General features: G+C 40.5%; 1 protein-coding gene across 1 annotated transcript in view; it reads left to right on the forward strand.

The window, feature by feature from the left end:
- DNAH7 (dynein axonemal heavy chain 7) overlaps positions 1-26,426 on the forward strand; it is a 505,238-nt gene that overhangs the window by 305,639 nt on the left and 173,173 nt on the right. The window contains exons 38-44 of the mRNA XM_073647873.1: positions 1,590-1,716; positions 10,080-10,299; positions 12,000-12,872; positions 13,919-14,148; positions 18,418-18,748; positions 19,863-20,209; positions 23,448-23,628. Of these exons, the coding sequence (XP_073503974.1) occupies positions 1,590-1,716; positions 10,080-10,299; positions 12,000-12,872; positions 13,919-14,148; positions 18,418-18,748; positions 19,863-20,209; positions 23,448-23,628 (2,309 nt within the window). The remainder of the gene's footprint in view (positions 1-1,589; positions 1,717-10,079; positions 10,300-11,999; positions 12,873-13,918; positions 14,149-18,417; positions 18,749-19,862; positions 20,210-23,447; positions 23,629-26,426) is intronic.

A 26,426-nucleotide genomic window follows, 5' to 3' on the forward strand; every position in this document is an offset into this window, starting at 1 on the left:
CTAGGACATTATCATTGCTGTGACTAGCTGGCGCCCTCTTGCAAGGGTGACTCCGCCCCCTCCTATCATAAGCAGCTCACTGTCTTTAGACTATGTACATAGAGATATGAAAGAGAGGAGTGCACAACAGTAATTTGTTTCATAAAGTTCAAATATTTATTAAGTATAATGAGACAAATTGTGGAACAAACAGACAAAGAGGTGGTGCAGAATGGAACGGTGCACCTAGGTACGGTAAGTAGATTGCCGCCTGTCAGGAGTCCCACGGATAGACTCGTAAGAATAGAATTGCACGATGCCCTGTGGCCAAAAGTGTATATATATAGTGTTATAGTAGATATAAATGCCAGAGAAATGTGTATAAATAGGCTATTGCGATAATAAATCACGTGTCAGTCCAGGGACTGAAGGAATGTACACAGAGTGCTCAAAAGATCAAAGCAAAACTCATCCACTGTAGAAACGTGTAACTGCCAGAATGAATCTAAAAGTCCCCATGGATAAAAGTAGCAGCGTCAACACATGGACACTAAAGTGCATACAGGTCCATACATAGTGCAATGGGAGACAGAAACCTACCTAAAGTGCACAGCAGGAGTCAGGGGGAGAGGTGGAGGATAGTGTCTACGGTGGCCCGACATACGTTTTGCGGCGTCTCCGGCTGCTTTCTCAAGGGCAGGAAGTATATGTACATAGAGAGCCTGGTGTGGACGGGGGCAGCTTTCTCGCCTCTGCTACATCCTACATCTAAAATCTCTGATTGTGTCACAACTGCTGCATCCCGTAAGTGAGGCATCGTTGGATTCCGGGTCTCTTTAATGATTCCCTTTAATGAAAGCACTGATGGAGTAAGATGCTCCTAATTCATTCAAAGGCCATGCGCCTCCGCCAGAAAATGTTACTCCATTTAGGTACCGGAGTACAATTCTGGTGCAATTTATGCTACTAAATTGGTGTAAGTTTTGTTGGATTTGCCAGGCGGACATCACCACATTGCGTCCCATCCAAGCTTTGTCCATTTGGTGGGGAATCGTGTAAAAGCACCAAAAATCCCGAAATTTTTGCACAACTTCAAGTTGCATAAATATTTTGTCATTTTAACGTGTTTTTTTAATGACAAATAACTGTTAACTCCTTGATGAATCGGACCCTGTGCTTATTTTCACATGGAAATTTGTTTTGCTTTACGTGTTGCATACATATTCTTATTGCATGTACTCATATACATATTGCAAACATATTCTGTTTCCGTATTCAGGCATGATGACAATGCAACGTCTATTATTACAGAGTTGATAGTGAAATATTGTAGATAATGATGGCTATTGTGATATTTATCTGCGACTGTGAGTTGTAAAGTATTGCTTCACATGCTATTACAAGCCAGTTTACGACTTGACTAATAAATTAGCAAATTGGTGAATATCGCTGCATTATATAAAATTCGAAAGATATAGAAATTGCCATGACATTTTGAGTCCATTGTCAGTTACATTTTTGTCATCTTATATTTAGCAAGTTAATTGGTTTAATGCTTTAGCCCACCGAAATGTTCTTATTATAAATTACCATATTTTCTTGCTGATTAGGTGGTGGAAGAAATGTCATAACCCCGAGATTCCTCAGGCATTTCAACACTATAACAATAAATGAATTTGATGACAACTCCATGTATACTATATTCTCCAGGATACTAGAATGGCATCTTTCCATAAGGTAAATAGCCAAATAATTCAACAACAAAAGGAATGTATTTCAGATTAATGTATTTTTATAAAATAAGACTGCGAGGTCTTATTCTCCCTAACAACAGCTTTGGTTGGCCCAGTTCACATTTTGCACTTTTTATACGTTGTTTTTAATGCTAATGTAGAAATTAATTCATTTTAAAAAAGAGCATATGTATAGTGCCATTAATTATACTTATCCTTCTCTTCCCAGTGGCTTCTATGTCTACTTTTGACTAAGAAAAAAAGACAATTTTAACTGGACAAATAAATCGCACCACACTACAAAACGCATCTCAATGCTCAATATAGCTGATAGAGCACATCTCAGTCATCAGTGTCCATACAATATAAAAATGCAACAGTCGCCATATTCACCATAGTGACCTAATTCACCACAGTGACCTAATTCACCACAGTGGCCTAATTCACCACAGTGGCCTAATTCACCACAGTGACCTAATTCACCACAGTGACCTAATTCACCACAGTGGCCGAATTCACCACAGTGGCCAAATTCACCATAGTGACCTAATTCACCATAGTGGCCTAATTCACCATAGTGGCCTAATTCACCATAGTGGCCTAATTCACCATAGTGACCTAATTCACCACAGTAGCCTAATTCACCACAGTGGCCTAATTCACCATAGTGACCTAATTCACCACAGTAGCCTAATTCACCACAGTGGCCTAATTCACCACAGTGGCCTAATTCACCACAGTAGCCTAATTCACCACAGTGGCCTAATTCACCACAGTGGCCTAATTCACCACAGTGACCTAATTCACCATAGTGGCCTAATTCACCATAGTGACCTAATTCACCATAGTGGCCTAATTCACCACAGTGACCTAATTCACCACAGTGACCTAATTCACCACAGTGACCTAATTCACCACAGTGGCCTAATTCACCACAGTGACCTAATTCACCACAGTGGCCTAATTCACCACAGTGGCCTAATTCACCACAGTGACATAATTCACCACAGTGGCCTAATTCACCATAGTGGCCTAATTCACCATAGTGGCCTAATTCACCACAGTGGCCTAATTCACCACAGTGGCCTAATTCACCACAGTGGCCTAATTCACCACAGTGGCCTAATTCACCATAGTGACCTAATTCACCACAGTGACCTAATTCACCATAGTGACCTAATTCACCACAGTGGCCTAATTCACCACAGTGGCCTAATTCACCACAGTGGCCTAATTCACCACAGTGACATAATTCACCACAGTGGCCTAATTCACCACAGTGACCTAATTCACCACAGTGACCTAATTCACCACAGTGGCCTAATTCACCACAGTGGCCTAATTCACCACAGTGGCCTAATTCACCACAGTGACTTAATTCACCACAGTGGCCGAATTCACCACAGTGGCCGAATTCACCACAGTGGCCGAATTCACCACAGTGGCCTAATTCACCATAGTGGCCTAATTCACCATAGTGGCCTAATTCACCATAGTGGCCTAATTCACCACAGTGACCTAATTCACCACAGTGGCCTAATTCACCACAGTGGCCTAATTCACCATAGTGACCTAATTCACCACAGTAGCCTAATTCACCACAGTAGCCTAATTCACCACAGTGGCCTAATTCACCACAGTGACCTAATTCACCACAGTAGCCTAATTCACCACAGTAGCCTAATTCACCACAGTGGCCTAATTCACCACAGTGGCCTAATTCACCACAGTGACCTAATTCACCATAGTGGCCTAATTCACCATAGTGGCCTAATTCACCACAGTGGCCTAATTCACCACAGTGGCCTAATTCACCACAGTGACCTAATTCACCACAGTGGCCTAATTCACCACAGTGACCTAATTCACCACAGTGGCCTAATTCACCACAGTGGCCTAATTCACCACAGTGACTTAATTCACCACAGTGGCCGAATTCACCACAGTGGCCGAATTCACCACAGTGGCCTAATTCACCACAGTGGCCTAATTCACCATAGTGGCCTAATTCACCATAGTGGCCTAATTCACCATAGTGGCCTAATTCACCACAGTGACCTAATTCACCACAGTGGCCTAATTCACCACAGTGGCCTAATTCACCATAGTGACCTAATTCACCACAGTAGCCTAATTCACCACAGTAGCCTAATTCACCACAGTGGCCTAATTCACCACAGTGACCTAATTCACCACAGTAGCCTAATTCACCACAGTAGCCTAATTCACCACAGTGGCCTAATTCACCACAGTGGCCTAATTCACCATAGTGACCTAATTCACCATAGTGGCCTAATTCACCATAGTGGCCTAATTCACCACAGTGGCCTAATTCACCACAGTGGCCTAATTCACCACAGTGACCTAATTCACCACAGTGGCCTAATTCACCACAGTGACCTAATTCACCACAGTGACCTAATTCACCACAGTGGCCTAATTCACCACAGTGGCCTAATTCACCACAGTGGCCTAATTCACCACAGTGGCCTAATTCACCACAGTAGCCTAATTCACCACAGTGGCCTAATTCACCACAGTGGCCTAATTCACCATAGTGGCCTAATTCACCATAGTGGCCTAATTCACCATAGTGGCCTAATTCACCATAGTGACCTAATTCACCATAGTGGCCTAATTCACCACAGTGGCCTAATTCACCACAGTGGCCTAATTCACCACAGTGGCCTAATTCACCACAGTGGCCTAATTCACCACAGTGGCCTAATTCACCACAGTGACCTAATTCACCATAGTGACCTAATTCACCACAGTGGCCTAATTCACCACAGTGGCCTAATTCACCACAGTGACCTAATTCACCACAGTGGCCTAATTCACCACAGTGACCTAATGCACCATAGTGACCTAATTCACCACAGTGGCCTAATTCACCACAGTGGCCTAATTCACCACAGTGGCCTAATTCACCACAGTGGCCTAGTTCACCACAGTGGCCTAGTTCACCACAGTGGCCTAATTCACCACAGTGGCCTAATTCACCATAGTGGCCTAATTCACCACAGTGGCCTAATTCACCACAGTGGCCTAATTCACCACAGTGACCTAATTCACCACAGTGGCCTAATTCACCATAGTGGCCTAATTCACCACAGTGACATAATTCACCACAGTGGCCTAATTCACCACAGTGGCCTAATTCACCATAGTGACCTAATTCACCATAGTGGCCTAATTCACCATAGTGGCCTAATTCACCACAGTGGCCTAATTCACCACAGTGGCCTAATTCACCACAGTGGCCTAATTCACCACAGTGGTCTAATTTACCATAGTGGGCTGACACAGAGTTTGAGATATTCCTAAAAGTTCTGTTTACAGTGCCATGTGTAGAAACACCATAGATGAAAAAGTGGCGTCCACAACTGCTTCACATTTCATGGGTCCTCCCGTTTTACGTGGGAGCAAGTGATCAGGAGTATATAAAGAAAAGTCTGATTCAACTTTATTGAAGTTAGAACTGTTATCACAGCTTTGATGTGTTTTGTTTTGTGTTAGACAAAACCTGTATTAAATTGAGAAAAATAGTTTTGCTTTTAATTTTATATTTATCAGGATCCACTCTTGTTTTTGTCTCAAATAAAATGTCTTAAAACTGCACTGTGTGACCATGTCATTACCATATTGTGCACTGTATAGTCTTGTATTTTGACCACCTAATGTTGAGGTTTCCTTATTTGTAGATATTGTGTGCTAAGCAGTTCTGAACCAGGGCATTGTTCCTTCTGAACCAGATGATCAAAAACAGCATCAAATAACTATAGAGCGAAATACTTACACTTAATTGGTTTGGGTAGCTTTTGGGCTTATGGTAACATTTCTGGGTCTATGGTAGTGTATAGCTTAAAGAGAACCTGTCACGTCCTAGTTGCTATGTACACCGCACCCATAGCGTTGTTAGTGATGCAATGTGCATCACTAACCAGCTGTTTTCATGAAAATAGGTGCAGCTATAATGATTTTATAACGTTTAACATACTTAGATTCTACCGGCGTTTTCAGTCATAGGGGCGTGCTTGTCATATTCAGTCATGGGCGGTCGCAGCATTTACTCACTGCTGGCACCGCCCATGTATTTGAATCCTGCTCCCAGCAAGCGCTGATATTGTGGGCCGCATGCTCACTTGTAGATGTCTGGCCGCCTGCGCAGTGAGGCTGTGTGATTACCAGCTTCACTGCGCATGCGCCGGGAACATACCATCATAGCGCATGTGCAGTGAAGCTGGTAATCACACAGCCGCACTGTGCATGCGCGGGGAATAGAGCGTCATAGTGCATGCACAGTGCAGCTGCGAACTACACAGCTTCACTGTGCATGCGCTATGACCCTCTATGTTCCCGGCGCATGCGCAGTGAATCTGGTAATCACACAGCCTCACTGCGCAGGCGGCCGGACATATACAAGTGCACCTGCGCCCCACAATATCAGCGCTTGCTGGGAGCAGGATTCAAATACATGGGCGGCGCCAGCAGTGAGTAAATGCTGCGACCGCCCATGACTGAATATGACAAGCACGCCCCTATGACTGAAAAGGCAGGTAGGATCTAAGTATATTAAACGTTATAAAATCATTATATTACCACCAATTTTCATGAAAATAGCTTTTAGTGATGCACATGGCATCACTAACAACGCAATGGGGGCAGTCTAGAGGGCAGCTAGGACGTGACCCTTTAATGTTTGCAGTCCTGGAGATCTAAGGTAATCATAGGGTTAAAGTCAGTGACCCCTATTCATCAAAGCTTTTACACCAGAATACTGGCATAAAAAGCTTTGAAAAGTGATGAGTTGTCCAGGATTGGGAATCAAATGTGCAGTCACTTAATGTGACTGCAGACTTGTAAATCCTCACAGCACTCAATATGCATGCCATCAAGATTCTCTGGTGCCGGGAACAGAAGGGCTCATGACTGCACATATGTTATTTTCATACATGGTGTCACATGTCGACTAGACATGTGCAGCCTCACTCAATATAAGTGTATTGAGCAAGGGCGGACACGTCTAGTTGTAAAGTGGCCGAAATCATGCGAATCGCATACTTTTGGTCACATGACCGCCCGCTCGAGGCGCCGCCACTGGAGAATCCTGACAGCACCCACTGTGATGATTCACGAGTCTGCAGTCACATAGAGTGCTGACTTGAGCCCCAAGCCTGGACAACCCCTTTAAGAGGCATGCATCTTGCACTTCACCTTGCCTCGTCATCAAGACCAATGTGAAAAATGCTGGTGAATACTTGATGAATAGGGGCCTGTATTCCTAGCAGTGAAATGGCTCCTGCCAGGATCTCTGGTATTAAAGTGTAGTGCAGTAAAGGGGACCTAAAAAGTGTAAAGTTGAAATCCTTAATGGGCTATAGGATAGAAAAAGGGTTAATACCACTATTCTTAGTCATCTAGGGAAGTGTCCAGGGCAAGGAGGGTTTAGAGTGGACAGTGCTAGGAGGAATGTGTCCAAGGCAAGGAGGGTTTATAGTGGACAGTGCAAGGAGAAAAGTGTCCAGGGCAAGGAGAGTTTAGAGTGTACAGTGCAAGGAGGGAAATATCCATGGCAAGGAGGCTATAGAGTGCACTGTGCAAGGAGGGAAGTGTCCAGGGCAAGGAGGGTTTAGAGTGGACTGTGCAAGGAGGGAAATGTCCAGGGCAAGAAGGGTTTAGAGTGGACTGTGCAAGGAGGAAAGTGTCCAGGGCAAGGAGGGTTTAGATTGGACTGTGCAAGGAGGGAAATGTCCAGGGCAAGGAGGCTATAGAGTGCACTGTGCAAGGAGGGAAATGTCCAGGGCAAGAAGGGTTTAGAGTGGACTGTGCAAGGAGGAAAGTGTCCAGGGCAAGGAGGGTATAGCGTTCACTGCGCAAGGAGGGTTTAGAGTGGACTGTGCAAGGAGGGAATTGTCCAGGGCAAGGAGGCTATAGAGTGCACTGTGCAAGGAGGGAAGTGTCCAGGGCAAGGAGGGTATAGAGTTCACTGCGCAAGGAGGGTTTAGAGTGGACTATGCAAGGAGGGAAGTGTCCAGGGCAAGGAGGGTATAGAGTGGGCTGTGCAGCTGTAATTGGCAGATCAGGCAGAGTTTCATGAATGCTCTACCCAATCTATAAGGGTAGAGCTCATAGAGTCTGTGTGGCAGCAGACTTTTCCTTTATTTTAAGTAGAACAGTGCTCATATTACATAATTAATCAAAATGTTCAATGATTCCCTACTCTGAGTAGAAAGTACACCCGTGTGTATATTTTAGTTTACAAATTATTTTTTCCACGTTTTATTTCCAAATAAGTTTAACATTCAGATTATTTAGCATCATTAATTGAGTATATTTTCTTGATATAGGTTTTGATTTTTCTCTTTTCTTTCATGAGAGTATATTTTTTTAATCAGTGTAATCAGTGTCTTCATTACTTTTAACAACCTGGTTGTAATATTTTGAAATTGCTTAATGAATGTAAATGTCAAGTGGAATATTTACATGTCTCAGTAGCTGCTATAAATACGCGTTGGATACCTAAATGATGAGCAAGCTTGTTTTTCCTAATAAATTAAAAATAGCATGTTTTAGAGAAAGCATAAGTTACAGTAAAAATAAAATCTAAGGCTGCGTTCACGTGTCATTTGTGCAACACGTCCGAAGCTCCATCGGGTCTTTCATCTGAAGCCCTGAGCAATGGGATTCAGGCGTATTGAGTCTGATGAAGCAGATGGAGTCACTTTGTGCTCTGTCTGACCTAATGTTTAGCTGTGCCCGTCTTTTTTGAGGTGGGCACAAAAACGTGGTCAGCTGCATTTTTGTGCCCACCTCAAAAAGGTAAATACTGCAGATCACAAAGTATCTTTATCTGCTTCATTAAAGTTAGTGGCCCCGTCGACATATACCCTTGAATCCCATTGTTCATGGCTGCAGATGGAAGCCCCGATAGAGCCTCTGACGTGTGGCAACAACGTGATTTGAACATAGCTTAGCAGACTGTTTATAACTATTAAGTGGGTATTGCCATCTAAGCCTCTCACCATCTTTCTTCCCTGTTCAGCTTTACATCGGGGGCTTCAGTCTGAATATCCAAAAACGGTTATCAGATGTGCTCCTAACGTATTCATCAACTTTAGTGAGGAAGATGGAATCTAAAATATAAAACTTTTTATTTATTTGACTTTCTTTTCATGCTGTAATTCAGAAAAAAACCTCTGATGGGTGTGAATTCTGTCCAAGGGCATAACTAGGTTAAAGCAGGAGAAGCAGTCAGCAGTGGGCACCAAAGACTGGGTTATAACAATCTCGGCTGCAGTCAGGGTGACTGCAACCAGACCAGTGGGGGAGGGGGCGCATTGGTACCAGCACTATTTTGCAGAGGGGCCACTTAGAGGGACATTATTAATTTATGGAGGACACACTTTGGGAAATTATATTATTACTATATGCGGGTTAGATAGGCGACATTGTTACTATATGGGGGCCAAATCGTACATGAGTGGTCACATGACGACCACTTGAACTGGCAAGCAGAGCTGAATCCTGACATTGCGTATTTTACACACTGTTAGGATTTGGCATGCCACAGTGCTTGACGAAAAATTTGCTTTAGCCTGGTAAACCCCTATGAAGATTTGTCCCCTTTCCAAAAACGTTTACCCGCAGGCTCAGTTACCTTTAAGAAAAACAAACTGACAAATCCTCAACAGTGCTACAGCCAAACTGAGCTCAGTGGCTCGTCCCATCTATATTGGCAGAGTTGTTGAGCTGTGGATGTGACGTGACCGCTGCAGCCAAATAACAGAGACCAGGAGAGCAGCAATGACCCATCACTGGACGCGGGTAGAGTGAGTGAATCTCTGTTTGTTATTTTACACCTAAATGAGCATGCGGACAGATGTTCTTTTCAACACCATTTCAACCTTCAGTTAGCATACTGTGCACTCACAGATCCAAAGGCCCTGGATCATTAGGACCAGTGTTGTCCATGCCAGTCTTGATGAAGAGGCGTGATGGAATCAGCGGTACGCGATTCATTAATCAGGCTCCTCTGAAAAGTTGCGTGCACCTTCGTGTGACTTGCCACAGATCAGTCAGTGATGTTACGACCCTATCCCACCATAGCTCCCTCCATTTTGGCAGAGCTGGGCGAAACAGGATTGAAAAAGCCAAAATTTGCATATTTTTTTGACAACCTGTGGCAAAAACACTTTGATGAATTGGGGCCATAATAGAAATATTGTTACCTGTTAACCTTTTCTTCAAAAAGTTTGTAAGTATAAAATTACAAAATCAATTTGTATTTTAATGACATGAATTCACTTTAACAAATTGCTTCTTGCATTACTCATAAATGTATGTCTTTCTTTGTTTCTACGTTAGGTATAACTTTCCAAGTGAATATACAGTATTGACACCACAAATAATACACAGCACGATGGCAGTGTACAAAGAAGCAATGAAGAATCTATTGCCAACCCCAACAAAATCTCACTACCTATTCAATCTACGTGATTTCTCTCGTGTAATTCAAGGCATCTGTTTATCACGTCCTGAGACATCGGATTCACCTTTACTAATTAAGCGCCTATGGGTTCATGAGGTACAGACTTTTTCTCAAATAGACAAATGATTCTTTTTCTTGTCTTGTCTTTTGGATCTACTTTTTCTGAAGAAAATAAGAACAGGGACCTTAAACTATTCAGACAATTCAGGTTTTCCACCACTCCTGGCCACATCTGATTCTTTATAAAAGATGGAAACCTGTGGCCAGGCGTCTGTTCTGTATTACATGGTGGTTATTTAAATGTAATACATGGATAGATTGAGTATTCCAGAGTAGCTCTATGTTCTGGATGTTGATTTACAAAAGCAGTTTGGCAGGGATGTGTTTCAGTATACACACGTGGCACATTTGTTATGGCAGATGTAAAAATAGCAAGTAATTCGGTATCAGGCAGAATAACTCCCACATGGTACTTGGACAGTGTGGATGCACGTTCACGTAAAGTCGACCACTACCTATCCAGAGATCAGTATATGCAAAAGTAGATAGAACAGCAGTCCATACACATGTAAGCCTCCAAAAGTTAAGCTTTATATAGCTAGATACAAATAAAACATCGCTTGTGCAACAAGCTTATTTCTTGTTATCAATGTTTCAGGTCAAAGATCCTTCATCAGGCTTGTTCTAAAGTAGTTCTCAAGGTTGTAGGGCTTTTGGTAAGAAGGCGTAAAAAGAGTGATCTCAACTGAGTCTTGGATCTGTAGGGATTCACGCTAAGCAGTAGGCACTTACTTAGCACAGGTCTTGGTGTAAAACAAGGTAAGGTTTATTGCATTTTTCTGCAATCCAAATAAAAACTCTTTCTCCAGCATAAGAAAATCAAAATGTCACAGCTTTTCTTCAGCCCAGTATGTATAATAAACCACACACTCCCTTTGTCAGGGTAGGCACAGTACATTAATACGATTGTGCTCACACCACACCACGGGCATTAGTTGTCACAGGCAACACTGGCTTCTCTTCAACTCCACTACCACAGAGAAGTGTTCACCTCCATGACAGGTCACATTTGACAGGTCTCTAGCTCCAATACACAGACTGCTCAGCTCCCCCAGCTGACTGACTCAAAATGAACACAGGGTTTGGCTATAGACATAGCTAGCCAGGTGCACATAATCAGGACCTCCAGTGCTAGATTTTAACCCTGCCCTAGGACACCCTGACTGAGTAGGACTTTCTGATATGAGATCCGAGACACAGGGGACACCACTCTTTTTATGTCTTCTTACTAAGACCCAGACAGTCTTCTCAATTGCTTTAGATGATGCCTGAAGAAGATTCCTTGATACAAAATGTGAGATTATAAGAAGTGAATATGTTTCAGAACTGGTGTTCTCTTTGAATCTGGAAAAATAAAGTATAACTTTTGGAGGAATGTGTATGGAGTGCTGTTCTATCTACTTTTCTATACACTTGTACAAATTCCATGCATGTGCTGCACAAGCAACCACATTTAAACACATGGAATGAATTTATGCCATAAACATTGTCCATAATGAGTCTAGAATGTGTGAACACATCCTAATAAGCCACTGCCTGATTGACTAAAGCTATGTTCACTCTATGCTTGCAGTGTCTGTGTGTTTTATATTTGTGTTCTCTTTTTGGTAACGTACTAGTTGCAAATAGTAAATGATTTACTTACTTATTAAAACAAGATAAAAATGAGGTAAGAAAACAGCAATGTTCATACATTTACTGTGTTATGGGATGTTTGTTTGTTTCTTTTTAATCAGGTTCTTCGAGTTTACTATGACCGCCTTGTGGATAATGCTGATCAGTCTTGGCTTGTCAGCTATATTGAAGAGGTTGTGAAGAGTCACATGAGAGAAGACTTTCATCTACTTTTTCAACACCTTGACTTCAACAGTGACGGCAAAGTGGAGGAGGATGACTTGCGTAGTTTAATGTTTTGTGATTTTCATGATCCTAAGAGGGAAGACACCAACTATAAAGAAATAACCGATGTTGACAAGTTGCGTTTAGTTGTAGAAAGTCATTTAGAAGAATTCAACAACATTAGTAAAAAACCAATGAATTTGGTTTTGTTTAGATTTGCAATTGAACACATCTGCAGAATCTCTCGCATTTTGAAACAACCTCGTAGCCATGCCCTCCTTGTGGGTGTTGGTGGCAGCGGCCGTCAGTCTGTTACTCGATTAGCTGTTCACATGGCTGACCAGAGACTCTTTCAAGTTGAAATTTCAAAAAGTTATGGGACTTCAGAATGGCGCGAGGACTTGAAACAAATTCTACGACGGTCTACGGAGGGTGATATGCAAGGTGTCTTTCTTTTTACAGATACCCAGATTAAGAAGGAATCCTTCCTAGAAGACATTAACAATTTACTCAATGCAGGGGAGGTTCCAAATCTTTTTGCACCAGACGAAAAACAGGAAATATGTGAAAGAATGCGACAAATCGACAGACAGCGGGATAAAACTAAACAGACTGATGGCAGCCCCCTTTCTCTATTTAACTTGTTTATTGACCGTTGTCGAGATCAGCTTCATATTGTGCTTGCTATGAGTCCTATTGGAGATGCATTCCGGAACCGGCTTCGAAAATTTCCAGCGCTTGTTAATTGCTGTACAATTGACTGGTTCCAGGTAATATTTATTATATCTAAATACAGGGTTTTCGATTCTTCTCATTGAGCATGCAATGCTTACTATAATGCAAAGCGAATAAATTAGTATCAAATTAGTCTTTCCCTAACTGTGACTAGTAAGTTACGCAATCACTCCAACAAATTTTCTTGCAGACGCACTGTTTACACTCCATCCGTATTCTCACTGTTTAATTTATTTTTCCCCACTTGAGCTACATCTATACAGATCATTTCCCCACTTCATTTGGGTCATGTGATCTCCAGTCGGACAACCAGTCCTGTACTAGCACTAATGCTCAGACTGGAAGTCTCTGACTACCTATGAGCTACAGGATGACATCATCAGCTATCAAATCCCTCCCACCCAGCACCCCCCTCCATGTAACTCTGTATGTCCTGCCATGCAGCTAAAGTTGTAGGTGAAGAAATATCATGTTGTCCTAATTTTACAGTTTACAGTGAATACAGCTGATGTCTACATATCAGAATTATGGGCTGTAGACATGGATCACATAATCTTATTGGTTTATTATGGTTTTTCCATAAAATATATGACCTGTCCTTGATTTTTGGTAAGCTATCCAATTAATAAAAAAAAAAAGCAAAGTTGGCGACCCTGACCTCTCCACCGATATGCTGTAATCAGCTGCAGTCGTGGCTGGATGTAAACAGAGTACGGAGTGGGACACCACAGCTCAGTGCACCATTTAGTGGCCGCTACCAGGTACTGCAGAACAGCGAGTCTTCATGTGAATAGTGGTGCTCTGCTCCACACACTGTTTACATCTGTCCACTGCTGGAACTGGGAACAGCTGATCGGTGGAGGTGTAGGTGTCAGACCCATATCAATCAGATATTGATGACCTATCCCAAGGAGAGGTCATCAATATCATAGCATTATTAATAAATAGGTAATAGAATTTGACTCACCTGCATATAAATATTTATCTTTGAAATGTAATCTATTGTACATGACCTCAATGTGCTTAACTGGGCAGAAGCTTTGTGTTCCTTCATTTCCTCCATTTTTAACATTTCCACTAGTCCTGGCCAGAAGATGCGCTTCAAGCTGTTGCAACACGATTTTTAGAAGATATTGAAATGTCAGAAGAAATTAGAAATGGATGTATTGACATGTGTAAAAGTTTCCACACATCAACTATTACCTTGTCTGAGAGGTTTCGTGCAGAGCTACAAAGATATAATTATGTAACACCTACATCATATTTGGAGCTCATCTCTACTTTTAAAACTTTACTGAAGAAGAAACGGTCGTAAGTACTTATTATCATAATTGTTTAATACTGAACAATGTAATATAAATGCCAAAAAAATGCTGTTTCTAATGATATATAATCATAAATGTATCTGTTTCTACGCTTTACTAAGCAGTTCAGTTAAACTCTTTCTCCTGACACACCACATTTCTATTCATGGCATTTTCAGGATTGTTTAACCAGTTCCGGTCTTGCACTGCCTTTTCCCTTCTTATAAAATGTGCCAGTTTCTATGAGGATGTGAAAAGGTGGTGCTTCCTCTAACAGTGCTCGCTTCCCGCTGCTAGCACATGTGCTGCAGTGGGAAGTGAGCTGTCTGCATCCGCTGTCACTCCATTGGCCCCCTGCAATGCTACCGTGGGGAGCCAATATCTGCAATTGCAACAGGAGGCCTAACACTGACATCCGGGTCTGCCGTAGAACAAAAGACAGAGGCACGATCTATTAGGTTGCCTGTCAGTATAAGGCTAGGGCTAAACAGTGAATTAGGCTACAACACAGGTCACTATGTGTCACAGCTACATTGCAGCACAATAAAAAAAAATTATTTCTTTGAGACCCGTAACTTTTTTATTTTCCTTTTGTTTGACCTGTGTTAGGGCTTGTATTTGTGTGGCATGCTGATTATTTTACTAATATCATTTTGTGCTAGATATAACGTTTTGATAACTTTACACTGCATATTTTAAGGAAGGTGTTGCAACCAAAAAAAAGCAATTCTGTTTTTTCATTAATTTTATATTCTCATAGATTTTATGATTGTGGTGATCCCTAATACTGTATGTGTCAGAACTCAAACCTGGCAACTCCTGTGCACCAGGCAGAAGCTCTTCCACTTGAGCAATTCAGCTCTCTGGACAGTTCCCTGCTAATCCAGATACTGTGTTTACTGTGAGATACCTGTGTTTTTCATGAGTGGCTTCACTCCGTTGTTGCCTATTAGCTTCATGCTGTGATTTTCTGATTGAGCACCTGGCCTGGCACCTCCTTCCTTGGGAGATTATTGAGCTCCCAGCCTCTAGTGTAGCTCTCTCACCTGCTGCTCCCTCATACCATACTGCTGTCTCTTGTGTAATCCTCCAATACTGTACTTCCACAGTTGTGTTCCGACCTCTGGCTTCCCTATTGACTACGCTACCTGCTAATTCTCCTATACCATACTGCCACTTTTGTGTGCCAACCTCTGGCTTCCTTTGACTATGCTACCAGCCTCTGCTTTCCCTAGTTGTTGTAGTAGTAAAACCTCCAATCCAGTCCATATGATTTGTATTCATTTTCATTTGTATTTCTTTATTTTTAAAGGTTTTAAAGGGGGAAAAAGGGATGATCTAAATTTTTATATTTGCTTTTTTTTATTTTTTTTTACTTTACTTTTTAGTCCTCTGACAGGATTTGATCATACAATTGTTTCATCACTTCTACTACACAATAATACCACTGCAATATGTATTTAAATTACATTTTCTTATGAAGCCCAGCCTGAGCTTCACAGGAGGACTAAAATGGCAGCCATAGGGGCCTTCAGTAGTCCTCCACTTGTCATGATGACTCCTCGGCTACCCATAATAACTGCACATTGCCGATGCGGCAATCGCACTCTTTTAATGCCGCTGTCAGGGATTGAAAGCTGCATTTAAATGGTTAAACAACAGCAATCAGAGTAAGCTCTGATCACTGCTGTTACAGAAAGAATTTGGCTGTGTATCACAGCCAGCATCTCCTGGCTATAATGCGAATTCGGCTTGTGCTGTATACACTGGCACCCGACAAGTAATGTACTATTATGTTACACATTGAAAAGGGGTTAAAGTGTCCCAGGAGCCATTTTTAACACAACAGTGCCAGGCTGCATGTTGCTCGTGCTACTTTGAGCAGTCTGCGTGGCCTTCAGTATCCCTGGCCTCATCTCCCATTGAACACATCTGGGATGTCATTGGGTGGTAATAATAACCTCATTGATAGCAGCCATGGTGTGTAAGTGGGGGATTTCTGCATGTGGCACTCATACTCGCTACTGAATAAATCAGGATGTTTTGAAAGTTTTCTTAACATTTTTTAACATTTGCATATCATTAACATGTATATCGTTTGCATATCATTAACATATCTATCAATCTAGTGATTTCCATAATTCCCTGACTTGTCATTGTTGTTGGAGTTTCAGTGTTCAGTAGTGTATACATATACAGACATGCACAAAATTGTTGGTGCCCTTCTTTTACAGTACAACCCACAATGGTGACTGAAATACATTTTCAATTTAAATTTGCTGAATATCAACTAATGAAAATCAAACATTGCTTTTGAGTTGTGTTTCAACTGAAAAAATTTATAAAAACAAACTAATGAAAATGGCCTGGACAAAAATGATGGTTCTGCTAGAAAAGATGTAAAATAATTTAACCATAGCGATATATTAAACTAAGGTGTGTCCTGTAATTAGCATCCAGGTGTCTACAAACTTGTAATCAGTCTGCCTATTTAAATGGTGAAAAGTGGTCACTGTGCTGTTTGGTATCATGGTGTGTACCACACTGAACATGGATCTAAGAAAGCTAAAGAGAGAGTTGTCATAGGAAAATAGAAAGAAAATTATAGACAAACATTTTAAGAGTACAAGCTTTAAGACTGTCTCCAAACAGCTTGATGTTTCTGTTACTACAGTTGCACATAATATTCAGAAAATTAAAGGGGTTGTCCACTACTAGGACAACGCCTTCTCGATCTGAATGGCCCCGTTATAATAAAAAAGCTTATACTCACCTCCTGTACCGACGCCATCCCAGCGGTGTCGGCATTCACTTTCACGGGGCTCACGTGATGTTGTTAAGACACGTGAGCCCTGGCATCACTGTCTTCGTCTTCGGACAAATCGAACATCAAGAGCAAGTGAGAGAGCAGCCGCAGCCCTAACTTCCTCTTGATATTTGCTTTGTCCGGAGGCGGAGACAGTGACGCGAGCACTGATTGGGTGCCGGGCTCAGGTGTCATAACAACCACACGAGAGCCCGGGAACGTGAGTGCCGACTCCTCTTGAATGGTGCGGTACTGGAGGTGAGTATAAGCTTTATAATTTTATCAAACGTGAAGTATGAGAAGGGGTTGTCCAAGTAGTGGACAACTTCTTTAATGTCTAAGGGACTGCAGCCAACCTCCTTGGGTGTAGTCATGATAGGAAAATTGATGACAAATTTAAGAGGCGGATCATACAAATGGTAGCCAAAGAGCCCAGAACAACTTCCAAAGATTAGAAGTGAACTCCAAGGTCAAGGTACATCAGGGATAGATCCCGCAATCCATTGCTGTCTTTGCCAAAGTGTACTTCATGGAAGATGACTGAGAAGAAAACCACTGTTGAAAGCAAATCTTTAAAAGCGAGACTGGTATTGGACAAAATGCGTATTGACAAGTCACAAAGCATCTATGAGAATATCCTTTGGACACATGAGATGAAATTGGAATTTTTGGCAAGTCACATCACCTCTTTCGTCACAGACACAAAAATGAAGCATGGAAAGAAAAGAACATTGTACCTACTGTGAAACATGGAGGAGACTTGGTTATGATTTTGGGCAGCTTTACTGCATCTGGCACAGGGTGTCTTGAATTTATGCTGGAGACAATAAAATCTCAATACTATCAAGACATTCTGGAGTGAAATGTGCTACCCAGTGACAGAAAGCTTGGGCTGAGTTGCATGTCATAGGTCCTCCAACAGGATAATGACCCAAAACACAGATAATAACTTTGAAGAATGGCTAAAAGCAAAGCATTAGACTATTCTGAAGTGGCTACCATGAGCCCTAATCTAAATCCTATTGAGCATCTGTGGAAGGAGCTGAAACATGCAGTCCGGAGAAGCCACCATTCACGCCTGAGACACAAGGAGCAGTTAACTCATGAGGCATGGGCCAAAATACCTGTGGACATGTGCAGTCTCATTGAGAGTTTGAGAAATCATTTGTTTGCACTGATTTCCACAAAAGGTTGTGCAACAAAATATTAAGTTAAGTACCATCATTTTTGTCCAGAACATTTTCATTAGTTTGTTTTTAATGTTTCTTTTGAACCACAATTTAAAATGTGTGATTCTTATTAGTTGATATTCAGTAAATTTAAATTGAAAATTACTTTTGTCAGTTTTAAATTAATTCAGTGACCGTTGTGGGTTTTTCTTACTTTAACAGAATAGTGTCCATGTGTGTATATACTAACCTTTCCCACAATGTATGGATATACAGATTACATTACATTTTTCTTTAACAGAGAAGTTATGAACATGAAAAGAAGATATGAAGTCGGTCTAGAGAAACTAGAATCCGCATCGTCACAAGTTGCAACCATGCAAATTGAACTAGAGGCTCTTCAGCCCCAGTTGAAGGTTGCAAGCAGAGAGGTGGATGAGATGATGGTCATCATTGAAAGAGAGTCAATGGAGGTGGCCAAGACTGAAAAAATAGTTAAAGCTGATGAAGCTGTGGCAAACGAACAAGCAATGGCTGCTAAAGCAATTAAAGATGAATGTGATAGTGATCTGGCCCAAGCTTTACCCATATTGGAGTCGGCTTTGGCAGCATTGGACACTCTTACTGCCCAGGTATATTTGTTCTTCTTGGTTACAGTTCCTCAGTATGGAAAAACATATATAAAAGGATGGAAAAACATACTTCACACACAGCACACAAATTGTGCTTGTGGGGATAAAGGTGACAGATAAAACACAGCTTTTCTACTTGCGTCTTACTTACCTGACCTACTATTCATGCCGAGGCCTCACTATACCCCATCACAAATCTTTTCAAAACAATGTATAATAATATATTTCTTCTGGACTCAGTAGATCATATAAAAATATACAAAATAAATCACAAACGTAGGAGCACCATATTATTATAATCTATCCTCATCTTCAAGAGAAAATTTTCAGTCTGAGGGTAGGTTCACAGAAGTGTATAAAAAATCGTTCAGACTTTCATCCAGAAAACTCTGACAATTTTTTTCCCACTTGTCATCCATATACAGTCCGTTTTTTACAGCAGCAGCTATTAGCCATTTACAGTTTTCTATGCTACAGAATTGCAATGTATCACTAAAAATCAGATGCTACTGTGGCTCCGCATGGCCTCCGATTTTTTTTCTGCACACTTATAGACTTGAATAGGTGAGGCTCATCCGATTTACTGAAGAAATTAGTGTATGCTTTTTTTCACACACAGATACGGTAAGTGAAAAAAATCCACTCATCTATACTGCCCCTTTAAATAATATTGTTATGAGTGCTGTTTTTTTTACAGACAGCAACTTGGCCTGAAAATACCGTTAAGTCGTGTGAATGAGCCCTAATGATAACAACATAACCATCAGGGAAGGGGCACATTATCTATTTATTTATTTTATTTATTTTACTCACTTCTATAGCGCCATTAATTTCACAACGCTTTACAGACATTATCATCACTGTCCCCATTGGGGCTCACAATCTAGATTCCCTATCAGTATGTCTGGAGTGTGGGAGGAAACCGGAGAACCCGGAGGAAACCCACACAAACACGGGGAGAACATACAAACTCCTTGCAGAGGTTGTCCTTGGTGGGATTTGAACCCAGGACCCCAACACTGCAAGGCTACAGTGCTAACCACTGTTTTGGCTATATTTATATTTGTGCCTTTTCTGATGATTTTTTAATGAAATGTATATGTTAATATAACAGGATATTACAGTGGTAAAGTCTATGAAAAGTCCCCCTGCTGGAGTAAAGCTTGTCATGGAGGCTATTTGTATTTTAAAAGGAGTCAAATCTGATAAAATTCCTGACCCATCGGGTTCTGGACGAAAGATTGAAGATTTCTGGGGACCAGCAAAAAGAGTGCTCGGTGATATGAAATTTCTACAGTCTCTACATGAGTATGATAAGGATAATATCCCACCTGCTTACATGAACATCATAAGGAAGCAATATATTACCAATGCAGAGTTTGTTCCAGACAAAGTTCGCAATGCATCTACCGCTGCAGAGGGGCTGTGCAAATGGGTGATTGCCATGGATTCCTATGATAAGTAAGAAAATCTATCTATCTGTTTATCTATCCATCTACCTATTATCTATCTATCCATCTATTTATCTATCTATCTATTTATCTATCCATCCCATATCTATCTATATCTATCTCAATATCTATCCATCTATCCAAAAATATGGAGGCAGCACACATTTAAAGTGAAACTAGATGTTGTTGTTTAATATGCCTTTATATTTTTCATATATTCATATATATTAAGGACTGATATGTACCTGGGGGGCTTAGCACCTAAATTTTTGCTGGTGCTGTTTTTTTTCTTGTTTTTTTTATCTATCTATCTATCTATCTATCTATCTATCTATCTATCTATCTATCTATCTTTCTCATTATTTATGTACAGCACATTGATGTCAATTGAACACATTTGGGAAGGCTGATGTGATTTCATAAGAACGCAGTATTTTTCAACAGATTTTACTATGTCCAAACATTTATAATTAAATGAGGTATAATTGTTGAAGTATAATATTTCTAATTCTTCTTCTGTATGTTATAACAGCTGTTGTACATTATTTTGCACGTTCATATTCAGGCAATATTTCTGTGAATTAAAAGTTTGTTACAGTATGTATTATACAATATATTATCAAAGTATATAGTATCAAAACAAGATTGTTAATCCATGGGGTTAGAATCTATTATTATCGTTGGACATTTTGTGGTGCATGATTAACAACATATACTGTGGGTATATAGATATATATATATAGATATATATATATAGATATATATAATATAATATATATATATAATATAATATATATATGTATATATACATATAGTAGTGCGGCGGTGTTCACACTGTGCGGTAATGAGGCAGTGACCCAGTAAAGTTCAACATAAATGTCTTTATTTTCCAAAAAACTCACAAAGTAAAGGTAAACGGTGTCCTACGGATCGCAGTCGGGTCGTAACAAAGTCTGTCTCCAAACCCGTTACCGTGGGCGACTGCACCGCCATGTCGCGCTGAGGTGCGCCAGGAGTTTTGCTCTGTGTTTGCTTCATACCGGCCTGTGTTGCAGAGCCACCTGCTCTGCAGCTTGCAGACAAAACACTGACACACCTAGACCTTTGCTGCAGTTTTTTTTAAATGGAATCCGTGGCCATGAGCCACTTGTAAGACCTGGCTGGAGGGAGTGAACCACCCCACTGCCACCTGTAGTTCACTCCCAAAATAAAAGCCCATGCTGGGTTTTCTTAAATACAACTTAGCCAAATAGCTTGACCAAGTTCAAACTTTACTTTTATTCTGCACTACAACCACAGCTGTGTCCTTGATAGCAGTGCACTCCAGCGGGTTCAATATGCCTCTATGCACATTCTAGGAGGTACAGGTGCATCTCAGTAAATTAGAATATCATCAAAAAATTAATTTATTTCAGTTCTTCAATACAAAAGGTGAAACTCATATATTATATAGAGTCATTACAAACAGAGTGATCTAGATCAAGTGTTTATTTCTGTTAATGTTGATGATACAGCCAATGAAAACACAAAATTCATTATCTCAGTAAATTAGAATAATTAACAAGAAACACCTGCAAAGGCTTCCTAAGCATTTAAAAAGGTCCCTTAGTCTGTTTCAGTAGGCTCCAAAATCATGGGGAAGACTGCTGACTTGACAGATGTCTAGAAGGCAGTCATTGACACACTCCACAAGGTCCCAGAGTTTCAATTTTCATTTGGAAATCAGAGTCCCAGAGTCTGGAGGAAGAGTGGAGAGGCCACAATCCAAGCTGCTTGAGGTCTAGTGTGAAGTTTCCACAATCAGTGATGGTTTGGGGAGCCATGTCATCTGCTGGTGTAGGTCCACTGTGTTTTATCAAGATCAAAGTCAGCGCAGCCGTCTAGCAGGAAATTTTAGAGCACTTCAGGCTTCCCTCATCAACATAAACACTTGAAATAGATCAGTTTGTAATGACTATATAATATGAGTTTCACTTTTTGTATTGAAGCACTGAAATAAATTAACTTTTTGATGATATTCTAATTCAGTGAGATGCACCTGTACATACCGTCCCTCGCACATGATCCCTCTCACTGTCTCACACTATACATATATATATATATATATATATATATATATATATATGTGTATATATATATATATATATATATATATATAAATATATATGTATAATGTGTGTGTTATTACTATTTTTTAACTTATAAAATCCATAGCTCATATCAAAAAATGTAAACCATTCATAGGCTATGTAACATTTATCTTTATTTCAGTTACTTCTCAATATCTTATGTAAAGTCAGCCTGATAGCTGATTCTTGCTGCCAAAACTACATGCAGCATAGAGGCTCGGTCTCTTCAGCCAGGTTTGTGTTATTATGAAACGCTGCGGCATGTCAGAGTAAAGCATGCCTTTTATAGCCGGTTGGGGACCATGTCGCTCAGGTCACTAGTCCAAAAGAGTTGTGATTGACAGTTTCACCCCACCATGCTCCTCATGCATGGCATGACAAGCAAGTGGGGCAAGGAGAAGCCAACAGGGACCATCCTTTTGATCCAGTCATGGAAGCATCATGGTCCCCAGCCGTTTCTTAAATGTATATTTTCTCAGAAACACTGCAGCATTTCATAGTGAATCATACCAGCTGTAATGGCAGAGGCAGTGTCTGATTCATGCTATCCATGGTTTGGGCAGCGAGAATCAGCTGTCAGGTTAATTTTAGCATACTACAAAACATTATTATTATTATTTATTCATTACTATTTATTGTTTTAATAAGTTAATTATAAAAGTAATAACAGTAAGTAAAATATTGTATATTGTTTCTTTCCCTATAATCAGATGTGTGCAGAGGGGTACAATTACACGTGCACTATGCTCCCGAATAACTGTAATCAATCATAGTTTGCTCTTCGCTGATGGAAAAGCCTATCTGCCAGCGACAAGTATTGAGATATATGGAGGAATGAGTCATTGTGAGATTAGAATTCTCAAAATTTTTATTTTAATTTTCTTTCTAAACCAAATTCCCCTCCAGTAACAGTATGCACGATTTCATAAGATGCACATGTCTATGATTATATGGTTCACAAAAAAGCAGAATGCTATTATGTAATTATATATGTGTTCCTGCAAAAACTATTGGTGTGTGAATTCTCTCTTATGGCACATATAAGTCTGATTGTTGTGAAATTAGAAAAATACTTTCTCCACAGCGTTTCTTATGTATGAAATATTCTAATTTGTGTAGAGTGGCAAAGGTTGTGGCTCCTAAAAAAGTGAAGCTGAACCAAGCAGAAAGTGAACTGAAGATTGCTATGGACAGTTTGAGGAAGAAGCAAGCAGCTTTGAAGGAGGTGCAAGATAAATTGGCCAAACTTGAGGAGAAACTTGAAGAGAACAAACAAAGAAAAGCTGATCTGGAGAACCAGGTTTGTATTATTAATGTCATATACCTCTCTTTTTTAGACCTGCAAAGTGCTTAATTACATGTGCTTGATTATGCAATATGGCTGAGAAAATCATACACACGAAATAGCTGTTGGCTAAATGGAGAAGCTTTTAGCAACTACTCTATGAACATACTACCCAAAGGCCATCTCTCAACACTGGACAGGACAGCACTCCACAATAATGCAAAGCATAAAGATCATATGGCAATTAAGTCATATAGGGATCAAGAAGTGTATTAAACAGACATTATCAATGAAAACAAATGCTTTATTAGATATACATATAAAACCATACAGAAAATCTAAAAAAGGTACCTCAAACTAAACCAAAAAAGGAAGTGTAAAGCATGGTTGACCCAATACATACATGGAGGCAGTGCTTACAGGAATTAATAAATACTTATTTTTTATATAATAATTAAAAGGTGTACTATGTAGGCTTATGGGTGCCGTAAGTACAATATATGCGATACCAAAAGGGATATTAAATGGTTAATTAATTTTTATTTTAGAACTGCATCATCAGAAATTGATCATTTATTAAGCTAGTATGCAAAATTACTTGATTGGTATAGTTTATGTATAACCTTAATTAATAATTAGTTGCTAAACTTACATCAATCAAAATAATGAATCATTGAATATCTGCAGATGCCTGCCAAACAATCCATATCCTAAAACAGTACAAGACTCTTCTCTCCCAAATAAATATGCACTTAGATGTAACAACCACCACTGCCAAGTATTCCCCACATAGCCAGTTGCCCAATAATAATTTAGTGTAAAATTAATATATATATATATATCACCTATTCATGCAAAGGGGCTGGCAATATACGAGGTAACTCCACGCTGCTTCCTCCTCACCCTGACACGCGTTTGCAATGCTTCTTCCTGGGGGCGTGTCTAGGTGGGGAACACCACTACTATTTAAATACCAGCCAGCCAATCAGAACCCTTAAAGTATCCCCAAAATGTGTCCATCGTGTTAGCAAAGCAAGCAGCTTTGAAGGAGGTTCAAGATAAATTGGCCAAACTTGATGAGAAACTTGAAGAGAACAAGCAAAGAAAAGCTGATCTGGAGAACCAGGTTTGTATTATTAATATCTTATACTACCCCACCTCTCTTTAGACCTGCAAAGTGCTTAAGTACATGTGCTTGATTATGCAATATGGCTGAGACAATTATACACATGAAATAGCTGTTGGCTAAATGAGAGGCTTTTTAGCAACTACTCTATAAACACGTAGGAAAAATGAAATAAAGAAGCTCACCATGCCAATATTGTTCAGGATACACTGGAAAGTTGATGAATGGTTGTCATTTCCTGCTGATGAAGCTCATCTATTGTAGAACCGAAAAAGAAAAAAGGATTTTCCTGCACTTCCACACAGCCATTATGGGTGGATGTGCCGGAAAATCCTTTTTTCTTCTTTTGTTCTATAAATATGTAAGCTCAGCCGAGCGTGCGTGTTTATTTCAGGGAGCAGAGTTGTCACCCCTGGCAGCAGCTTATCTCCTGTAGGACTATAGTTTTCAGCATGTTGAAATAGAACATGGTTAGAATGTTTCGAGGTGGTTTGGCATCTTTGGGACATTAATTGGGTACAGAGAGAATAATAATTGATATAGACATAAAGGACAGTTCTCAGAGACTGTGTTGAACTGGATATGTTTTCACCTTTCTCCTCCTCTTCTGTGTCAATGTTATTTGTCCATTTTCAGTTTTATGACGTGGACACTTCAGTGTTGGGTCCACTCACTGTTTATGGTAGTTCTTAAGAGATATTGTTACTGTAAGGTACTGCTTATTCATCACGCTGGGGGCACTCGCTTCACTGGGTCAATTAAAGCACACATGCAACGTTTTCCGGTAATATGTAGTCCAGCAGTTTATTACACCTCATAAACTGTTTATAACATAGTCCATCTCAGTGGCTCTCAGTAATGTTACACATGTATCTTAGATCCTTTTCAGTGGCACCTATGCCCGCTAGGCTTCAAATACAGACTTCAGCAAGGTACAGCACCAATATTCACTTAAAGTGCCGATTTACCTTTGCCGGGTCTCAGCTGCTTCTATCAGCTCGGTTCTGCCACAGCTGTGGCTTTAAGACTCCCAGACGTAGTCTCCACGCCACGTGCCTTCCAAGACTACTGGTATCTCAAACACAGGGATCCTGCCTCTGCCTTCCAGGCTTCACCAGGCCTCTCTCCAGGCCACTCTCTCCCTGTCTCTGTTTCAAAACCACCAGGATTTATATATCCTTCTGTGCACACAGGACCTGTGATGATGTCACAGTCATGTGATCAGTCATCTGAGGGGAGGTACATGGTCAGCCAGAACACACCCCCTTGACATTTTAGCAATGCAGCAAGCCACTGCATTACATTACACATTGAATGGTACTACCTTATGTTCTATTTCTGTATTTTGTATCTTTATATGGAAAATTTCAATAAATATTCAGTTTAAAAAAAAAAAAAGAAATAGAGTATGGTTAAAGGGAAGCAGTCAGGTCCCCCAAGCCTCCCAAACAATAAGCATTACTATTTCGAGCCCTATTCCTACATCCCAATCATGTCTCTGATAGTCCAGTCAGTAGTTCCTATGTGTGCTAGACAGCTCCTATTACTGCCCTCTGCATATACTACCTACCTTTTGAGTAGTTCAGCTGTGTGTCACTTTAACCATAGCAGTCCAGCCTTAGTTGCTGCATTCAATCCCCCAGGGCGTTGTCGTCCTCCTAACTGCACTACAAAAATTAAGTGATCA

The sequence above is a fragment of the Phyllobates terribilis genome, unplaced genomic scaffold, assembly GCF_046119375.1.
Source record: "Phyllobates terribilis strain yellow unplaced genomic scaffold, ASM4611937v1 Scaffold_9__5_contigs__length_417890890, whole genome shotgun sequence".
In the NCBI taxonomy this organism is placed as follows: domain Eukaryota; kingdom Metazoa; phylum Chordata; class Amphibia; order Anura; family Dendrobatidae; genus Phyllobates; species Phyllobates terribilis.